The following is a 23,219-nucleotide window of genomic DNA, read 5'->3' as shown; positions in this document are numbered from 1 at the left end:
CACTTGGTGGATTCTAGTACTTATGTTTTTTGCATATACATTTTACAGTGTATTAAAGAAAAATACTTTATAAGTTATACCATAGATTATGCATGCATTAACAGGTCTACTACAAGTGCTTGCATGCTAGTATCCTGTGGCACACTTCTTTGTTGGCACTTGTTTTACTTGCAAGTGCTCTAACTCACATTAACCTGATCCTTGTGAATTACTTAGTCATCCCAACACTCAACCCTACTGAACTACACAGCCTTATCATAACCCTAAATCTAACACTAAAACTCCCACCTATTCCGTAACCCTAACCATAACTCTGTAACCCTAAAGTCCACAATAATTTCCTAACCCTAAAACTCCTCTCCCACTCCTAAGCCTAACTCCTTTGCTGCTCCATAAACCTAAAACTCACTTCTTGCTACCTAAACCTAAGGTCTGCATCCCTCCATAACCCTGAAACTTCCACCTTACTCCCTAAACCTAAAACTCCCCTCTTGCTCCCAAAAAAACTAAAGCTCTCTTCCAGCTCCTTAAACCAATGACTCCCTAACTCCAATCACTACACCTGCTTCCAAAACTTAAAGGTGTCTTTTCTATAAACCTACCCCCCCCCCGATCATTGCATTTATCCCTAACCTGCACTTCCATCCCTTCCCACTCTCTATCCATTTCTATCTCATTAACGTTTTCCAAACTCAGCTACTGTGTTTGGGAGAGATGTGGCAGTTACACTCCCTTTGCATGGCTACCACATCTTGCTTGAACATGTATTCAGGTTTAACTGTAAACAGCCATGTAAACTACAAGATGCATGTGTCCTTGGCTACATGACAGTGGTATTTGAGAGCCTCGGACATAGATATTTTTAGTAGACGTGGTGACAGGTCTTCCCCAAGCTCTGTCTTGACACATTTGCTCAATGCTACTTGCACTAATTGGCTAGTTCCCTAAGCTGCATGAGCCTGATTTTAGGGATTTAGCTAGTCCTCCCAACACCCAACCCTACTGAACTATGCAGCTTTACAAGACCCTAACTGTAGTCCTAAAAAGTTCAATGTAGTACTCCCCTCCCTAATACTAAAGTCCCTGATCCCACCCTAACTATATAATACCCCATCTACTCCCTAAAACTAAACTCTCCTCATGCTACCTAAGATTAAAACTTCCTTCCTGCTTCCTAAACCTAAAGTCTTGCTTGATCCCTAACCCTAAATTTCCCTCTGGAACCCTATATCTAAATCTCCCTCCTGATCCTTGCCTGAAACCTTAACCTGCACTCACACCACCTGTCACTCTCCTCCCCAGGATGCCACATTGACCTTGCACAAACAAGGCTAATGCGTGGAACTCATACAGTGACAGTGGAGGTGCTGCACCTCACCTGACATGTTCAGGTTTGAGTGCAAGTGGCCAGACTTACAAGTTACAAGATGCCTAACTCGGTTGTTTTCAGCTAGTGATATTTGAACATCTGGATCTTGAATGCCTAAAGCAAACCCTTTGCTCGTTTGGATTAAACAACTTTCAGTACAGTTCTTTGACTAGCAGAATAGTTTAGTGTGCCTTACAAGAACTATTGTGCAATCTTACATTTATGGCTTATTGTGGTGGCAGTCCATTTACTGAGTGCTGTGGTTCCAACTCCAAGGACAGACTTCATTTGGAACTTCATCATCCAGGTAACCAACTGTAGTTGTTTAGGATTGGGATGTATCAAACAACCCAGGTCTTGTGTGAGTAAATCCAGTCAGTAAGGATGTTTGTAGTAACTACCGTTAGCCAGTTCTGGAGGAAGGAAGAACTGTGTGGCCTCAGTCGGAAGGGAGTCACCACAATGATCTTTAGGTAGTCCATCTGTATCTTCAGAATTACCAAGTTATTAGTGGAAAGGGTAAAAAGGTATAAAGGAGCACTCCTGTCGAAGGTAATGAAAAGGCATCTGCCTTCTAGGCCTTCTTGCAGAGAGTCATGAAGCAGAATTTTGTCAAGTGATTGTTTTAAGTGGAGATGAAAAGCTGTACTTGAGGTGTTCTCCACAGATGGATCAAATCTTGGAAGACCTGCTGTTTCACTTTCTTTTCTTGAGTATCTGTCTTGGTCCTGCTCAGTGTGTTTACCATGCAGTTTTGCTTTGACGGGTATGTAAGATGCATGCAGAGGGAGATTATGCTGAGAAGCTATATCCCATACTACCATGGTTAGTCTGCACAAAGGGTAAGATCTGCTTACCTTTCATTGTTTATGTTGTCTAGAAACACTTCCAGGAATCACAGCTAATATAGAGACTTGAGATAATTTATGAGAGCTTACATGTCTTTTACGTTTATGTATTTTGATCTGCCTTTTTTATTCCTGTCTTTTTATTCCTACTGACACTGCTCCCCTAGCAATATTTGAGCCATCTGTTGTGACTGACTGTGCTGGAGCAGGACGGGAGAATGGGAGACCTTGATTCTGAGACATTTGGTGTCTCCACCACATAATGTATGGATTGGCTTATTGCAGTCAAATATTTTTTTTTTTCAGTGGAAGAGCATGGGTGGTGTGGAAACCAGTGATCAGCTTTAATGTAGTATTTTCTTTCTTCACTTGAATAGCTGAGGGTGGTGGGATGCTGGTTCATGGTACTAGCACAAGGTACTGGTTGAGCCAGCTATGCTTCAAACAGCAGCCAGACATTTTGTGAACACCCTTGGAGCAGTAGATAGAGTAAGGCAGAAAACTGATGATGTGATCCAGGAACAGAAAATCTCAAGAAATGTCTGAATATGCAGCTATAGGAATGTGGAGATCTGCATCTTTTAAACTCAAAGTCAATGGAAAACTCAACTAAGGAAGAAAGGATAAGTTGTTAAGGGACATTTTGAACTTGGGCACTGTCACAAACTACTTGAGAAAAGAGCCCAAAACAGATCTCAAAAGTATCTTATTTATTTGTTACTAGAAATACTTTTAAACAAAACCCTCCTGAGGATAGGAAACAGCTTGTATGACACCCTGAGTGAGCATATGCTGGATGGCAAGAGGGAAAAGAAGAGTTTGGTCTGATGGGTGAGGAGAAATCCCATAAAAAGTTGAGAGAGACTTCCATTGTCATCTGTACCATTCATAGGTTAGCTGTTCTTGTGAGCCATTTTAAGCCTAGCCAATTATCTTTTGTGAAACTCAAACCCTGCACCTTGTGTTTATAAGGTAAACATCTTAACCATTAGGCCATCCTCCAAACCCTTGATGGGTTGCTCCCAGAACACATCTGTCTGAATAAAAAAATAATTGGCAAGGAGACAAATGGAAGTTCAGACTTTCTTGGCGAATTAAGAGGCTACCAGGGTGGGAAGGATGGGGAACAATGTCCCTCATATATTCATTCAGATTTATTACACTGTCCTTTATTCAGAGAGGATGCACTTTTTTGGAACCTTCTTGCAATTGCTTTTTAAATGCATGCTTGTCTGCAGATTTTTGAAATTGATAAATTATGATTTTTAAAGGATGTTATAGTGAAAGCATTGAATCCTTTCAGAAATTTGGAAAAAGGAGGTAGAAAAATCTGTAAAATCCCTTGAATCAGCTTCCTTCTCTCACCATGCCTTTTAATGAACTCTGCAACAGAAAGTCCAAAAAGAAGCTCTGTGTCCAATAGTGAATTCAAAATTTCATTTTTGACATCCTCTGGAAGTTTTCAGAATGCAGCCAGGGATACCTCCATACTAGTAGTTCCAGTGGCAGCACCCCTGGAGCTGGCTTCATGCACATTTCAAACAGTGGGTAGTCACTTGATGAAAAAAATAAATAAATAAAATTACTTATAGCAGAATTCTCTTCACAAGAGGAAATAGATGCCAGCATGTTCCTCATAACGAAATAGGCAACATGCATAAACTTCAATATATCAGTTTGACAGTTGAAAATTCTAAAAAAACAAGTATTACAGAAGAATACAGTTGTTTACCAAAGCTTAGCAAAAGTCTTCTCATCCTTGTCCAAACAACAGAGATTAATATTAACCAAATATTTAGCAGAAGCTGAATTCACTAAAGCAACAGCTGTTGGGGCAGATTTGGGTTGAGTACATAAAAACTTAAAAGACTGAGAAAATTTGCATGATCTATCTGCTAGTCTTAGAGACAGCAAGCTGACTATCAAGGAAACTGGAAGTTTTGACTTCCTCCAAAATAGTCAAAACAAAAGGAATAGGGCCAGACTCTAGAAATTCAAGTTATAACAACTCTTAACACTTTCTAAGAGACTAAGAAATATCACTTTTCCAGCTAAAGCAACTATTTCATTCTAGACATAGTTTCAGAGAAAGGAAATCCTTTAAAGGGAATGGTCAAAGCCACACTTTCCTCAGAATTTGAATCAGAACCAATGGAGACATAGCATAATCTGTACCTTCATAACCATTTTTAAGTTCAATATTGATTGGAACTCCTGCATATCCCCCAAACACACTACACACCTCAACCTCTTTAACTTTCAACAAACCATAAACACCCCTACTAGGATTCACAAATCTACCAATAAACAGACCATCTTGGACTGGATATTGGTCAACAGTAATCCCACCTCATATAAAACTGGAATACTCCCTGACAATATCAGCGACCATCTTCTCACCTAAATCACTAAACAAAAAAACAACAATCTCAAACAGGCTACCTATCGTACTATACGTAACAAGAAAAGATTTAACCTTCCAAGTTTCCTTAACGAACTCAAAGAATATAACTGGTCAGCTCTTAAATACCTCCCACTTGATGAGGCCGTTACTCTATTTAACAACACATTCCTCCAAATTCTTGAGCATCACGCCCCCTCACGCTTAGTTAGAATAAGGTTCAAAGCTGCTCCACGGCTCTCTAAGGAAACTAAGCAAACTATGCTATTAAGAAATAAACTCTGGACAAAATGGAGAACTACTAAAAACCCTACAGATCATCAAAACTTCCGACAACTTAGAAATATTGCAAAAAAACTGACCCTTCTTGATAAAAAAAACTTCTACCTTCAATATCAACAAAACCAAAATCATAACCCCAAAAATTTCTGGACAAGTATCAATAAACTGCTCCATCCAGGGAATACCAAAACACCCACTCCTGCTAACCTAGCCCAGACCCCTCCCACTACAATAGCCAACACTTTTAACAACTTCTTCTCTGAAACAGTCACCTCACTAGCAAAAACTATGGTTCCCCCCACCTCCCTTCAAAAGACCTCTCCTCTTACCAACAGCCCCACTCTAAAACTTGACACAGTCTCCACAACCTATATACATCAGCTACTCTCAAAACTCAAACCATGTACTCCTTCTGCCGACCAACTTCCAGCTGACTATCTCCAACTAGCTGCTGCTGAACTAGCTTACCCGGTCTCCATCTTAATCAACAGAACAATAACCGAATCTACTATTCCTTCCCTCTGGAAAGTTTCCCACATTATTCCACTGCACAAAGGAGGTAACACTAATGAACTATCTAATTTCCACCCTATAGCCTTACTATCGCCACTATCTAAAATTATGGAACGCTGTATTCACCATCAACTTCTTAACCACCTTCTACTAAATAACCTTCTTGCAGACTCCCAACATGGTTTTAGACCTTTTCATAGTACTTCTACTGCTCTCCTCTCCTTCACAGACACTATCAACAAAAATCGCAATAACAACCTTTACTCCTCAGCATTATTTCTTGACCTCTCTAAAGCCTTTGATATGGTGAATCATAAACTTCTGCTAGACACTCTACAATCACTTGCTCTTAACTCTTCAGCTTTGCGCTGGTTTGACTCATATCTGACAGAAAGAAAACAGGCAGTCCTTTGGGAAAACAACCTACCTTCTGAGCTCCCAGTCCTAATAGGGGTCCCCCAAGGATCAATCTTAGGCCCCCTTCTCTTCTCTATATTTATAAATAACCTGTCCTCCTCTCTCCCAACATCCACATGTATTCAGTATGCAGATGATTCAACTCTCGTCTGTTCTGCTGCATCTCCAGCTGAACTTTATTCCTCCACCCAAAAAGTCTTCACAGCAGCAGAAAACTGGTTCCAACATATCTGTCTCCTCCTTAATCCCAAAAAAACCAAATTACTCATATTCTCTCCAACCCTTAAGTCAGCCCCTCTCTCCTTTTCTATTACATCTACCAACGGTACTATCATCTCACCTGATTTATCCACTAAACTACTAGGTGTAATAATAGATAATCAACTGAACTTTGACGCCCATATTGACCTTACTATCAAAACTGTTAATAAAACGATAGGAGCCCTCTACAGACTTAAGCCCTTTCTAACAACAACTGCTAAAGTGTCCCTAGCCCAAACTCATCTCATCTCCACATTACTATACGCCTCCCCAACTTTTATCAACCTCTCTAAATCTAACCTTCAGAAACTTGCCACAGCCTACCACAGCATTGCTAGGTTTGTTACAGGTTCCCCATTTCGCACACATCATTGTGTTAATCTCAAAATGCTTGATTGGCTTGAACTTCAACATCTTATTCTATTACATCAATTAGTCATCACGTATAAAATTCTCCATTACCCTACTAATACACCCATACTCAATAACCTTGTGGCCCCCTACAAGAATCTCTCTTCCCTTTGCTCTGCAGCAAACTGCTAGTAGCCACTCTCAAGTCACACAATAAGGCAGGCGACTCCTTGTTCACCAATACTATTGGCCCATACTGGAATAAACTCCCCGCAGAATTGACTACTTTGGGCTCATCACAACTTTTCAAGAAACAACTAAGAAACTCTCAAATCCCACTGGCTATGCCCTTGCTTGAATCCAGACTGACCTCCCATCTAACTTTCTTATACTTCTCTTCATTACTTCTCCTTCTTCTCTCAATACTAACCCTCTGTAGCTCGCCTATCTCTCAACTGGACTTTCTTTTTTCTCTACAAGGTCACTTTCTCCTTTTATAAGATATATTACTGCAACATGTCATCTCACCTTGTTTTTAAACCTATTAATCATCCCTGCTGTGCAATTTCTGTTTCCTAGAACTAGTGCCCAGGCACTAATTGTTTATCATAATTCTTAATATTGTAAATATTTTTGATTCTTATAGTTGTTATGAAAAATATGGGATCATGGATCCCCTCTTGTATTTCTCCTTTGTTTTGTTTACCTATCTTAACGTGCTACTGTAAATGTAACTACACTACATTGAATTTGTTCTTTACATTCTTATAATTTTTGTTTCTTTTGTTTTCTTTTATTGTCCTTTTTGAATGTGTTTACTAGTACATAGTGGAGCTTTTCTCCTTGGGCCTCTGCTGAAAATGGACATGTATCCAGCCAGACTAGCCCGGTCAACAAATGTAAAATAAAATAAAAATAAAATAAAAATAAATAAGTTCAACTTTTTGATGTTCTTCAGAAAATGAAGGTGCCCCCCCCCCCTTTTTCCTTTACCAAAAACAACAATAGAAGAAGGGTCAAGAGTCTACATTAAACCCCAAGGTAAACCCAATAAATTAGTCGGAGCTAAGGTCATTGAGAGAGGGTGAGTCATATGAATCAGTTTTTGTTTCTTTTTGACATGATTCCTTGAAGAAATAGAGCCAGAATTGCCTACAATAACCTCTCTAGGGATGGACAAAACTTTCTGCTAGACAGAGAAACATTCCCTGCCCAGTCTCCCATGACTGTCAAGAGTGGCTCTCACGTGTCCACCAGGGGCATTCCAAAGGTCTCAGAGGAAATGTTAAACCCCGGTCCAGAGACCAAGAGAAAAAGATGAATGGTCAGAAGAACCAGCTTTGGCCACATCAGAGTCAGCCAACTGTGGTTGAGGCATTTCAGCAGCCTGTTGTGGTGGGAAAGAATCTTTAACAATTTATTTTTTTGTGTGGCTAGAAGAAAGAAGGTCCATAGGTCATAGGTTTAAAGGTGTATATTAGGCTAATAAACTCTAAGACCCTTATTAGCCTAGTCATGCAACCCAAATGTGACTCACAGATTTGATTTAAATAGGTGGTGATTTACTGACTGCCTCTGTCCATTAGAGACACAGGTGCCAAACCATGGATGGATTTCCAATTACCTTTCCAATAGCGCAAGTTGTACTTAAATAGGGATAGGGAGGAACTCTGCTTCACATGGATGGGGAGCCTGTTCCAGAAAATGAAAATTCTCTGAGAAAAAAAACTATCTGCCTCTCCACCAGATTCACTAAGTATGACCTTCCTTTGAAAAAAAATAAACTGGGATGTATCCACTGTCAGGAGGTCTCCTATGTTCTTGTTAATAATTTCCTTGGCAATGCAAATAAGACTAGTCAGACAAATGGGACTGTAGTTTCCAGGATCTATTGAACATTCTCCTATATGACAGCAGATGATTACTACAGTCCTCCATTCATGTGGCACAAGCCTGTTTTAAGACTATAGTTAAATAATGACTCCAGGGTTCCTGGTAAGCAGCCTGGGATGTTACTAGGGCCCATTGAGGCTTTACTGAGTGCAGCCAGTATATACTCCTTATTTATAGTTTGAGTGTCTATGTTTGAGGGTAGTTTTGGGGGGATGGTTGTGGGTGAGAAGGGGTTAAAGTTAAAAGTGAATCTGTCCACTAGCACATTTGTTATATCATCAGGATTGGTGAATGTGGCACCATTAACTACCAGTTCAGTACATTGCTGTGCACTGCCCTCGAGGTTTCTGACATAGCTGAAGAAGGCCTTATGGATATCTTTCACTGGGGAGGCTATCTTAACCGCAAAGCTGGATTTGCTTGACCTAAGTAGCCCTCCAGATGAGACAGTTTTTATCTTGATGGGAATTACCCTTCCTAATTTTTGCTATATTTTTTTCCTTTTGTTGTATATTCTGTTTAGTTTGAGATGTCATCAGGATGGTTTGTTTCTTGGGTTAGTCCTGGGCTTCCTTCCAGTAGGTACAGCAGCCTCTATGCAACAGGTGACATGGTTTTACAGAGTTTCTGAAAGCAATTCAGAATAGGCTGCTGTGCTCTCAGGGTTTGGAGGGGCATTGAATTTTGACAAACCATTACTTAATAAAGGGCAATTTGCCTTGGAATACTTCCTAACTGATATGGGTTTTAATTGAAATATTTAGTTGACTTTAAGGACTGAGGAACTAGTAGATTGCTTCATAATTAAGCTGTTAAAGTTGCCTGATTCACAGGGAAGCCCAGCACCATTAGATGGCAAACCAGGTGAGTTGTAAAAAAGTATATTTTCCCAAGTATAACACAGTAAAACAACTTAAAACAGTTACCCCAGCCTCCAAAAGTATAATAGCATAAGTTTCACACATAAAAAGTAGTTTAAAATACACTGTATCAACGTTTTACAACAAAAGTAAAAAAGCAACACTCCATTCCCATTTAAAAGGTTATAAAATGATGAGATAGTTAATAAAAACACTTTATCCTAGTTTATATACATTTTATAGGAAAGTTTAATTTTCTGTCATAGAAGGTAAAGTAGAATTTTTTTCCTCCAAAGGAAACATCTGTCCAGGAATGGAACAGTGTTAACGTATTGTCAAGCCTCAAAGCCTGCAGAGGTCTTCTGTCTTTGGCAACAGAAATGTTTTGAAGGGCTTGGCTCCCAACCTTGACTTTTAATCAGTTAATTTCAAGCTAACTAACAATATGATCACATGGCTGGTTCCCTAATGTTTTGGAAGCTGGCCAACTGTTATATCCTTAACAGGAAGTAACCCATGTAGTTTAGACTACTACAGGAGTGATCCTTATGAAGAAGATCAGATGGAATACCTCAGTTCTAAAACTTACTGTTACTAACATACATGTAACGAGTGAGCATAGGAACAGAGTCTTGGTAACGTATTTTTTTACTGCAATGGTCTATGGTACATAAAACATAGTTAAAATTAACTAATACAAAAAAAAAACACAGAGTTCAAGTGAAAAATAAGGAATATTCCTGGAACTGTAGTACATTATCAATTATACAGTGATGGGTTGTTGGTATTCAAAAATGAGCACAATGACTGGACTGCCCAACCAGTGTGCCCATTGTAAATTGAGCATATACCAATAGAAAAACATCCAGCTGCTAAAGATACAATGAGGGGCCAGACATTTGTCTATTGATATATGGCATACCTCTCAACTCTACAGATTTTCACAGAATCTCCAGCTTTTTGACACTTATTTTTGGTCTATTCCTCATAAAATTTGTGGTGTTCTTACAAATCGCTGAGCAGTGAAGTCCCTAAAAAATGACACACTTTTTATTTCCAGATTTCATATCCAGCAGACAATGCATGCTAACACAAATCCTGCTGTTTTAGCACCTTTCTAAGTTTATAAGAGCAACATTTCAATCTGTCCCTATTTCGGGGGTCTTTGTCCCCCATTATTTAAGGCTTTGTCCACATTTCTTGAGCTAAGAGGTTGAGAGATCTATACAGAGAGAAGACCAAATACAAGAAAAATCAGGTATGTTCTGTAAAACTAAAGAAGCATATCTGATTTTCCTTGTATTTCTGCTGTATCTCAGCAGATTATTTTCCTTTGAACTGTCCAGTTTCTGATTTAATAGCTAAAAAAAAAAAAAAACAAGCAAGGAAAAAAAAGGAGATTCGTTTTTCTCCATTGCTTCATTTGAACAGCAATGCTGTACTGTGTAAGCTTGGCCCATGCCCATGGGCAGCACTAGAACAAATGCAGAAGAATAGGAAACAATGCTGAGAAACACTATGGCACAGTTCTACAAGGACATTATTTAAGAAAGGTAAGAAATTTCTTACTTAAGTAATGTCACTGTATATTCACAATAACTGACTTGTGGGTGTAGGTATATGAGGATGTACCCATAGTTGGCCTTGTTTAATCACTCAGGCTTCACACCCATGATCAAATCACACCAACCGTGTGAAAATCTTCATATACTCACACCCACTTATCAGTTATTGCTTAAGTGACAGGGGTGTATAGGACTAATATTAGGTTTAAGTTAAGTGTGGTGCAGCGGTTAGCGTTGCCGCCTCACAGCAAGAGGTTTTCCAGTTCGATCCTCGACTGGGGTGTCTTCTGTGCAGAGTCTGCATGTCCTCCCTGTGGTTGCGTGGGTTTCCTCTGAGTGCTCCAGTTTCTTCCCACATCCCAAAGACATGCTGTAGGTGGATTGGACACTCTAAATTGGCCCTAGGCGTAAGTGCATGCATGTGTGTGCCTTCTGTGGAAGGTTAGGTGCTGGGCTGGCAACTCAACATCATAAAACTCCACTGCCAATCATGAGCGGACAGGTGATCCGCTGTGGCGACCCCTAACTGGGAAAAGCTGAAAGAAGAAGACTAATTGACCTTGCGTACCAAATTAAACCTACCCAGTTTTGTTTGTTGAGAATCAGACTCTGTACCTCTTGACTGTGAGGCAAACACCTTAACCACTGTGCCAATCCCCAACCCTAATATTGTGGTAAATGTAGCTCAGAAAGTTTCTGTTTCATATGGATTGTTATTTGAAGCATGTGATTTGCTATAATTGTAATAAACAATTTGTCATACCGTCATAATTCCATCCAGTAATCCTGAAACAGACTTTGGTGTTGATTTGAGACGCTCTATCGCCCATTTTTCAGTGATTGAAGACACTTGGGGGTTTTCAATATTCAGAATTCTGAATCCAGTTATGTTAATACCGGAATAACGGTATGGTTCTAAGTCAAGTGCATAAAGGTCCTAAGGAGAAAGAGAAGACTTAGTTAACAAGAGTTACAGTATGGTAACACATATTCATCTATGCCAGCATAAGAAACTTAGTTTATGCTACTGTACCAAGTAAATATGAATTGTGCAAGTAAGATTGACTATATGCATACTAAAGCACTTACTTTGTCAGTCTTAAAAACATTATATCATATAAAAGTATGATGTGAAGGAAATATTAAAGATCTTAGTCCATAGTGTGGAAGCAGTTCAAAACATTATTCAAGTTTTCAAATATGCAAAAGCAAGTTGATTTCTAACAAGCAATCTTAGTGACAGCTTATCTATAAACTGTCTTCACTATACATATACTGTATGGGTAAAACAGGCCTTCCAAAAGAATACATTTTATAAACAAGTCCTACTTTACATTAATTTAATATACCTGCACAGTTGCAGGTAGACACACACGCACACACGCAATCACACCCGTAAATACAAATGTGCACGGACACCAAGACTATTGAAAATCAATAAGTACCATTCTGTCATTATATAACATTTTATTTTTAAATCAGAACATACAGTAAAATACACACTACTGTACAGACATATTTGATATGTCATCATCTGTTTAGAAATCATGACTTTGGTTTCCTATTTTAAATCACTATCACTAGAACTTGCTAATTTATGTGTAGTACAAGCAGTCTTGCATATCTATACATACACTCCTCCACAGCTACTTTCTAGACTTGACTCTGCATTCATTGTAATATATATTTATAGTATTTATTTTTTACTGGGTTAGTCCCACTTGGCTGGTGGCTTCTTTTCAGGGGGACACTATACTCCTATGCAGCTTCTTTTGACAAAAAGAGCTATTTATATCTAATTGCAAGTCAACAGCCCTTTCTGCAAAAGTGAGGTGTCACCATTGAAAAAACTGTTATGCAAAACAAACTAAATATGATATACATTAAATTAAGAAGAAAAATGACTGAAAGAGTCAATGAACTGCTCATAGTACTATTGATAATACTCGTTTGCTGTCCTTCAGTGAATATAAATGTCAATGAACTGACAGGGGTACTGTCAGTAATACTAGGATGCTGTCTTTCATTGAATATAAATGTCAATGAACTGCCCGGAGTACTGTTAGTAATACTTGCATGCTGTCTTTCAGTGGATATAAATGTTAATGAACTGCCAGGAGTACTGTTAGTAATACTTGCATGCTGTCTTTAAGTAAATATAAATGTCAATGAACTACCCGGAGAACTGTTAGTAATACTTGTATGCTGTCTTTCAGTGAATATAAATGTTAATGAACTGCCTGGAGTACTGTTAGTAATACTTGTATGCTGTCTTTCAGTGAATATAAATGTCAGTGAACTGCCCGGAGTACTGTTAGTTATACCTGTATGCTATCTTTCAGTGAATATAAATGTCAATGAACTGCCTGGGGTACTGTTAGTAATACTTGCATGCTGTCCTTCAGTGAATATAAATGTCAATAAACTGTCCGGGGTACTGTTAGTAATACTTGCATGCTGTCTTTCAGTGAATATAAATGTTAATGAACTTCCCGGAGTACTGTTAATAATACTTCTATGCTGTCTTTCAGTCTATATAAATGTCAATGAACTGCCCGGAGTACTGTTAGTAATACTTGCATGCTGTCTTTCAGTGAAAATAAATGTCAATGAACTGCCTGGAGTACTGTTAGTAATACTTTTATGCTTTCTTTCAGTGAATATAAATGCACTTAGTATTGCTTCATAGTGAATCTTCATCTGTTATATTTCTTTTGCACAAGGGTATTTTCCCAAATGGGCTAGACCAGTCCATGAGGCAATATATAAAATAAATAAATGAAATGTAGGAAGATAGAAAAGAAAATGAGTTTATATAGCCCACTTATACCATATCTTCTTAAGTCAATGGGCTGTCTCCACAGCTGTGCTATATGCTAATGAGAGGTGATCCAGGGGGGAGAGGCATATGCTAATCAGCCATGTGATCTCATCCTTAGAATTATGTCAGGGGAGACATCAACATGCTGAGCGGTTCCATGCATATTATCATGGCCACTCCTTGCACTTTGCAGTATTGACTATGTTCAGCCATCACCCTAGAGATAAGTGCTGTGGAGTGTGGTGGTACAGTTGGAATAGGAGGTGTGCGCGTCAGTGTATGTGAGGGACTGCATGTGCACGGGTGTGTGTGTGTGTGTGTGTGTGTGTGTGTGTGTGTGTGTGTGTGTGTGTGTGTGTGTGTGTGTGTGTGTGTGTCTGCGAGTGATATGTATAGCTGTATGTGGATGAGTGACTGGGGGGAGGGATGCCAGTGCAAACACAATGCAGCTGCCACAGTTTACTGCAGGAAGTGCTGATGTACACTGCTTCGTAGATAACGGCAGTTTGTAGACATATAAATTATCCAATAATGATGTCTTTCCTATTTCTGGCTAATGTGTCTGTGAATCATAAAATAGCACATTGTGTTAACAGGCCTATTTCACCTCAGCTCATAATGTAATGTGGTAGAACTTTAATGAATCCCTGAGTTTGTTCACACAAACATGGATTACTTCTAGTTACCGATACCAATGCATGAACAGTGCATAAGCTTTATATGACTAACATTTACCAGTTTTATGATACACAGTAATTTGAGTTCTGCTTTTGACTTACTACTTCTACAAAGGAAAAATGTGAGACAGAATTTTCACTTTGATGAGCATGTTTCTATTTTCCTGGAACCTGATTATATCATTTGCACAGTGCTCTTTGACATTTTTTATTCTTTTATGGAATACAATTTACAGAGTTTATACGAAGGTAAATTAAGCAATGCCCTAATACTTGTCATTTTTGTAGCCTGAAATGAACATATGACTTTCATTTGCAGTCCTGTAGCCCAAGTGAGGTAGATTATAATCACTCGCATTTTCTCCCTGCATTTGTTTTCTCAGGTTATGCCTTACTCAGATAAATGTAACTAAAAGACACATTTAAGATGGGGTTTTATATCACTTCCAGACTACTTTCTCTTTCCTTTTTTGCTCAGATTTACAGCCAGCATTAAAATGAGTTTTTGACTTCTGATTTCAGTGGGGGCAAAGCTCCCAAAAACTTTCATACAGGATATGTTCATTCTCTTGCTTCATTTGTTTAATACTACAACCTCGGCATATTCACATTTTGAGGTTAGGTCATAATCAACCTTCTCCCCATTTAAAAAGTTTGTCTCATAACTTGTAAATTCTCATTTATACATATCATAGGTTCACACGTCTTGCTATTGTATTATAATTGTTAATTATGCCATGACATTTTTGAGTTACTTATATAAAATTTATAGAGTCTTTGTTGTGAACTAGCCTGAGAAGACTCCCATTTCAGGATAAACCCGTGGATCAAAGTAAAGCACATATTGAAAAAACAGATTACAGTGCAGAATTTCACTAGTAAGAAGCACATGCACACACCCACCCCCCCCACCCCCACATCACTTGCACCCCCACACACACACACACACACACACACACACACACACACACACACACACACACACACACACACACACACACACACACACAAAACACACAAAAACACACACAAACAAAAGAAGACATGCACACACAATCACACATACCATATCAGCACTTAAATTATTAAAACATCTACCTATGGCATAGGACAGAAAGTCATTATACCATGACATTTTTCAATTACTCATATAGAATTTATAAAATCAGTGTTGTGTACTAGCCTGAGATGATTCCCATTTCAGGGTAAATCCATGGATCAAAGTAAAACTTAGACTGAAAACATACTGCAGTACAGAATTACATGAGCAACTCAGACACACTCGCACACACACACACACACACACACACACACACACACACACACACACACACACACACACACACACGCATACACGGACACATGCACACATATCTTATCAGCCCTTAGAATGAGCAAATTGTCTGTCTACTGCATATGACAGAAAATTTTGATATTAAAAGGTAAGTAAATCAGGGGAGTAAATATCTAGGTTGGATAAAAACTACATCAGTACTGAGCATATCCCCACATAAACTGCCACTCAGGGGAGCCACGTCCCTTCTCTGTTGAAATCTACTAAAAAGAAACCAAGATAACTAATGTTTTTGCTAAAGCTATGGCTATTCTTGAAGTATTGTAAATCCTACGTCTCACTGTCCCAAGAAATACTTTGGTAAGCATTTCCTAACAAACTACAGTTGTGGTTGGTGCAATACAGAGAATATATTATTCAATTTTAAACTGTTCCGAATAGAATAAGGTTTATAGATAGTTGTTTACATACATATAGAGCTAGATCTAGATATGGATGTAGATATATAGATATAGATATAGGTATGAAACACAGAAACACATAGAAACACACAGATACACAGACAGAAACACAGACACACATGGACACACACACACACATATATGCACACACCTTTAGATATACATACACATGCCATTTGCTTCACCATATGCCATTTACATCTTTCTGGGCTCCTCTTTTAATCACTTTGTACCTTTTGAGGTGCACCTATCAAATGTGGGCATAGTACTCCCAGTGGTGTTTCACCAAATCATCTCTCTAGGGACCAGAATCATATTTCAGCAGTGCTCTGTTTAATTGCAGAATGGCACCTGGTTTTGTAGAAATGCACCATAGCTACGCATCTCAACACTTGGTTAGCTGTAATAATAACTCAATGTCAGCCTTGGAGTAATGATGACATGTATGACCCCCACCACCTACCAGAATGCATTGTAAGTATTTGCTTCATCATTGTCAGACAAGAAAGACAACAGATATAGTGCAACTAAGAAAAACAATTACCTCTCCTGAAGAAGAAACTCTGTATACCCAGGAAGTAAGCAGGTCAGAGAATGTTATGTGGTCCTGCATGAAACATGCTTAGTGCAATAATACACACATAAGGCAGTGTCATGTGCCAATAATGGGTGCTCATCATTCATCATATTTTAGATGAAAAGTATGAGAGAAATAACGGATGCATCCCACTTGGTCAGCCTTTATGCTGAACATTAAAGGGGAATGCAACAAAAAGAACACTCCCCACAGAGTGAACGCTCTTAGCACACACAATGCAAAAGTCTTGTAAGTCAAAAAACAGTGCTAGAGCGAAACAAAGCTGCAAGCTACACGTAGCATACAAATGTCCAAATCAATTCTGTCAACCATCCGCAATCAGAATACAGTGTATAATATCAGCAGGGAGACGCATGAACTCATAAAAACAATTTATTGGCCAAAACAGATTTGGTAAGCGCTTTCACCTAGAAGGCTTCCTCAGACCAGGTAAATACATTAATCAGTTGTGCATTTAAAACAAAATAAGGCACCAAATCAAAAGAATCAGTAAGACCCTTAAAGGTATAGCAACTATACTAAAGTATAAAATACATTTAATACATACATAAAAACTTTGATATAATATCTAAAAGATATAACATACCATATCAAATTGATATACAAACAAATCAGTCAATCTGATGCATTCATACATATAATAAGTAAACAAGATGATATAAAATAACATACAAAACAATGACACATCTATTTCAGCCTCCTTGATTTAAAAAATGGCTTCAAGGGTACTTTCTCATTTAACCCTGGGTGTAGGTCTGCTCTGAGTCTAACAATCCATTTAGACTCAAGAGTCTCGGTTCTATTCCTTAAATCCCCACCCCTAAAATTCAACAATACTTCATCAAGAACTTTAAAATGAAAAATGTGAGCATCGTTAGTAGCCAGAATGTGCTTAGAAAGGGCATTCACAGTAGATTGAATTCTGATCTGGTAAAGGTGCTCCCTTATCCTATCCCTCAACCTCCTGTCTGTCTTGCCCACATAGATAATTTCCTCTTCTGCATCCCTCTGCTCATAGACCTTGTCCTCCCCCCTCCCCTGTGGGTCACATGTATGTATGTGTATGTGTGCAGATGTGACCCACAAGGGAGGGGGGAGGACAAGGTCTATGAGCAAAGGGATGCAGAGGAGGAAATTATCTGCGGAGTCCCAAAGCAATCAAAATCTCAAGAGGATGTGGGAGAGAGCAGGGACACACTAGTGAATAATTTATCCTCTAGACCCCTTACCACTGATAAAGTTGCAGTTCTTTCTAAAGGGCTTTCTTTTATTCCTAGTTGTACCAGTGATATTACAGACACCATAGTTGACTTTAAACTTTTTTATAAGGAATTTATGGTTGAAATTCAAATTTAAAAACAGTAATTATGTTTTTGATAGTAAACGCTTCAAGAAACCTAATTTGTATGTTCTGACTGTTCCACCGCTTGTGGCAGCATTCAGTAAAATGGTTGAGAATGATTTATATAGTATGGAGAATAGGTCTGATAAGCGGTATAGGAAGAAAGGGAACTTAACTTATGCACAAAGGAGAGCCCTGGAAGGGTTAAAGAATGACACCTCTATAATTATTAGACCTGCTGATAAGGGAGGTGCCACTGTGATTATGGACTCCATATTTTATGATGATTCCATGAAATGTATGTTAGATGATCAGAGGTTCTACAGTGATGTAGGCATTGACTGTGTTATGTCTCACGTCAGGATGATAAATGATATGTTGGAAGATTTACTCAAGAGCCATGTTATAAGTGAAGAGCTCTATGAGTATTTGTTGGTCAGTGATCCCCTCATACCTGTGATACAGGGGCTGCCCAAAATACATAAAGACTGTATTGTGCCACCTATGAGGCCCATTGTCACAGGCAGAGGTTGGTCTACTGAACCATTCTCGATATACATGGAGAAGTTTTTGCGTCCGGTAGTAGATACAAGAATAAATATCCTAAAGGATACCAAACAATTTTTATTGGATTTGTATGAATGTATGAAGGGCGTACCTGTGGACCTTCCTTATTTTCTGGTTACAATGGATGTACAGTCTCTTTTTACAGTGATTCCAAATAGAGAAGGGGTTCTCAGGGTTCATGACTATCTGAAGAGAGAGTGAGGTTTGAGTGATGTTAATGTGGACCTTTTGGTGTTATTTTTGGAAGTAGTATTGGAGAACAATATATTTTGTTTTGGATCACAATGTTTTTTACAGAAGGATGGCATGGCTATGGGCACTTATTGTGCTAATAGCTACGCCAACCTGTTTATGGCTGCATGGGAGGAGTTTCGTCTGTTTTCCATGGATGAGTTTATTGTTAATGTATTGTTCTACAGACGCTTTGTAGATGACTTGTTTTTTATATGGAAAGGATCCACAGAAGAGTTATTAAATTTCATTGATAAGATTAATACCCTCACACCATTCTTGAATTTTAGCCATGAGTTCTCAAGTACATGGATCTCATTTTTGGATGTTTATATAGAGAGGCTAACCTGTGGGTTGTTGAATACAGGTCTGTATAGAAAGCCATGTCATCGTAATGCACTTCTCCATAGGCACAGTATGCACCCTGGCTATTTGTTTGGGAACATTTTTAGGGGTCAGGTCCTCAGGACTTCCCGATACACTCCGAGGTGTGAACGCTTTGAAGCAGGGTTAACTGATTTGTGTGAAAGGTCTAGAGCTAGAGCCTACAGATACGTTGATTTAGAGAAAAGGTTGTGTGAGGTATCCACTCTGAGGGAAGGTAGTGGTGCTCTGTATTTTTCAGATGTGGCAGTGGGTCCACTGAGTGCAGGACCCAATAGATTAAATGATGTGATGGAATCTGGGAATTGTTTCAGGATACCACTGTTTTACACGAAAGATGTAGGAAGTATAAAGGATGTGATCAGGTCACACTGGGGTGTCCTGACAGTTGATACTGATTTGAGGGAGTTGGTAGGTGTCATGCCACGCTTTGTGTACACTAATAAACCCAGTTTGAAGAAAATGTTGCATTACCCAAAGGGAGCATGGATGAACTATGTGGTCACATGGACTGTTCCGTGTGGTAAATGTAATTATTGTGATTACATTGATGCTAGTATTAGCTTTGTTCATCCTGTGTCTGGCTTTATACACAAAGTGAAGGTACATGCAGATTGCACGTCTATGCATGTGGTATACCTCGCCTCCTGTCAGTCATGTAATGTCTTCTATGTGGGCAAGACAGACAGGAGGTTGAGGGACAGGATAAGGGAGCACCTCTACCAGATCAGAATTCAGTCTACTGTGAATGCCCTTTCTAAGCACGTTCTGGCTACTAATGATGTTCACATTTTTCATTTTAAAGTTCTTGATGAAGTATTGTTGAATTTTAGGGGTGGGGATTTAAAGAACAGAACCGAGACTCTTGAGTCTAAATGGATTGTTAGACTCAGAGCAGACTTACACCCAGGGTAAATGAGAAAGTGGCCTTGAAGCCATTTTTGAAATCAAGGAGGCTGAAATAGATGTCATTATTTTGTATGTTATTTTATATCATCTTATTTATTTATTATATGTATGAATGCATCAGATTGAATGATGTGTTTGTATATCAATTTGATATGGTATGCTATATCTTTTAGATATTATATCAAAGTTTTTATGCATGTATTAAATGTATTTTATACGTTAGCATAGTTGCTATACCTTTTAGGGTCTTACTGATCCTTTTGATTTTGGTGCCTTATTTTGCTTTAAATGCACAACTGATGAATGTATTTACATGATCTGATGAAGCCTTCTAGGTGAAAGTGCTTACCAAGTCTGTTTTGGTCAATAAATTGTTTTTATGAGTTCATGTGTCTCTCTCTGCTGATATTATACACTGTATTCTGTATTGTGGATGGTTGACAGAATTGATTTGAACATTCAAATGCTACGTGTAGCTTGCAGCTTTGTTTCACTCTAGCACTGTTTTTTGAATTAAAAGGGAATGCTAAAACTATCAGATTTTAGGAACAAACTGATTGAGGGATTAAACATTTCAGTTTGGGATAGATTTCTTGAATTCAACAAATAATTTTACAGTACTATTAAGTTATATCTACAAAATTATGTAATTCCAGGGAATTCAGTTGAGGGAGCACAATAATAAAGGAAAACAGTAACAATAAAACCTAATTTCACTGACACAAGCAGATATCAGAGATAAGCTTAAAAATCAAGTCCATACTTTAGTGGCAGTGGCAGTCTATACAGACACATTTATAAAAGTCAGCAGCTGTAGGGGTTTGTGACAGAGTTTCCAAGATGCAACCTCTCAATGTTATCTCTTCCTACAATTCAAAATCTGGAGTTACAGTACATCTGGAGGGACAATGACATACACAGAAACAAATGGCAATCATTTAATACTGATGAATCCTGGTGTTAAAACATAATTTTTGTATTTGTTTCTCTATTTTCTTGTAAACATCCATAACATGATTAGGAGTGAATCAGAACATAACTGCATATAAATTTAATTGAAACAGAAAATATCTATGCAATATGATTTAAGCGTAATGACCGAATGCATTTTTATGCATGCTTGAGACAATAATCTCTTAAGCAGCACACCATATATTTTGAGAAATCACCATCTCATTTTCCTGCACAACTAAATTCTTTGCTATTTAATAGGCATTAGCCACTAATGATAATGTCTTCCTTTTCAGTTATCCAGTATGAATGTTCTGAAATAAATGCAAAGTAAATGTGAAATCATATTTGATTTTGCTTAGCATGAAGACCACCCACCATGCATATGTCAGCATTCATAAGCTGTCTTGAATTACAATCTCACTAAACAGTCCCATTATATGTAATTAAGCAATTAGATTGTACAAAATGGGCATTATCATATGGTAATGAACCATGAAAAAAATCAAATATCCCTAGGCGATGATCCAGGTATTTAACACTATAAAAGGTTCATTACTTAGTTTTATTGATAACTTTTTTGTGGAACACAGGACTTTTATAAATTACATGAATTGCCATATTGATGCTAGAATTTTGTAATAAAATGTTAACCACAGCACAAAAATAGAGCAATGTAATAAAATACAGATAGGTATGTTTGTATACTCATAAAAAAAAACAGTAAATTAATTTTACAGTGATTGTGTTATTTTAGTTATAACTGAAGTTCTGGGCTCTGAGCATCATAACATATATGTTCTAAATTTTTTCAAAAGCAAGTCTAATAAGAAAAATGTAACTCTTTGGCAAGATGTTTGCATAGTGCATGCATGCAAATTTTCTTTCTTTGGTTAATTGTCAGGTAAGAGATTTTATTAAAACATGGGCTAATTAAACACCTACACACTGCCTAGTTTGTTTTGTCACTGACCCTTTTTGTTCATGGCATAGCAAGTGCCTTTATCTACTTGATATAATGTTATACTTATCTCCATATTGTACATACTTCTGATGGATTGATCTGACAATAAAAAAGTGCCTTGTGAACTGAACTAAATTAAATCCATATAAACCAATATTAGATACTGTTAATTTCCAACCATTTATTTCACCGTTCAAAATCAATTATAAAAAACATGTAAGGGAATGTGTAACACCATGGTCAAAACACTATGCAGTCTGTTATATGAACTGTATTCAGCTTTGTGTTTTGGCAATATCCTGATGTACTGGTTGCCAATTGTTGACACACACACTGCATTCACTATTGACTAGGGGCCTTCGAGAAACATTCTGAATAACATAATGGGCTAATTCATTAGCAACCCATGGGTCTTGTATTACAGAAAGAAAAGCATATACAATACAAGCTAGGGAAAGCATAGCCTGAAGGGCTGTCAGATTAAAATATTGTAGGCATAACAAAGTCTTCATTTGCTAGGGAATGGGATTCATTTTAATTGCCTACTTGCTGATGTCTTAAGATCACTTCCACTGAGACAACTAAGGCCTAAATGAGTGAAGTAATCAGTTATAGTTGTCAGGTAATAAATAACAAGCCTAGTATATTGGCAGCGTTTCGTCCACCCTTAACAATGATTCATGGTTGTTAGGTAATAATTGTAAAACCCAGTACCTTGATACGTATTTTTCTTATATAGAGTCAAAAGATTTTTTTTCCAAAAGAATTGCTGTGTTGAATTAGGCTTTTTTGTATTATTACATGTTAGTATGTATCATAAACAATGGATCATACACTAAATTGTTCAAGTAAGTGTAGGCCATCCAGACAATATATACAAATAAGGAAGAGCTTATTAAAGGTAAAACATCTTTAAGGCCTCGTGAGAATGTTGGCAAGTAGTGTCATTCGAGAAGGATAGGATAATAGTTTAAGGCAGAATGGAATAGGATAACGGATTGTAAACTAAAACCTGTGGGGCATCATAAATAATGGCAAAAACATTTATTCATAGCTTAGAATTGTTAAGCAAATATAAGCTATTTAAAAGCAGATATAGTCTCTTTTGAATGAAACAAAACTCACAATCTAAGTTAAATACAAATACTGAGCATTTTTAGAAAGTAGTTCATAGTGATGAGATGGTGCATTCGCACAACAGGTAGAGTTGTTGCCTCACAGCAAGAGGTTATATGGTTTGATTCTTGTCTGGGGTGCCCT

At 37.9% G+C, this 23,219-nt stretch overlaps 1 protein-coding gene across 1 annotated transcript in view; it reads right to left on the bottom strand.

The window, feature by feature from the left end:
- GRIK3 (glutamate ionotropic receptor kainate type subunit 3) overlaps positions 1-23,219 on the bottom strand; it is a 2,817,598-nt gene that overhangs the window by 1,765,081 nt on the left and 1,029,298 nt on the right. The window contains exon 6 of the mRNA XM_044083835.1: positions 11,524-11,697. Coding sequence (XP_043939770.1) covers positions 11,524-11,697 — 174 coding nt within the window. The remainder of the gene's footprint in view (positions 1-11,523; positions 11,698-23,219) is intronic.

The sequence above is a fragment of the Protopterus annectens genome, chromosome 1.part1 (assembly GCF_019279795.1).
Source record: "Protopterus annectens isolate FY-2018-M chromosome 1.part1, PAN1.0, whole genome shotgun sequence".
In the NCBI taxonomy this organism is placed as follows: domain Eukaryota; kingdom Metazoa; phylum Chordata; order Ceratodontiformes; family Protopteridae; genus Protopterus; species Protopterus annectens.
This window is presented reverse-complemented; position numbering and strand designations above follow the sequence as displayed.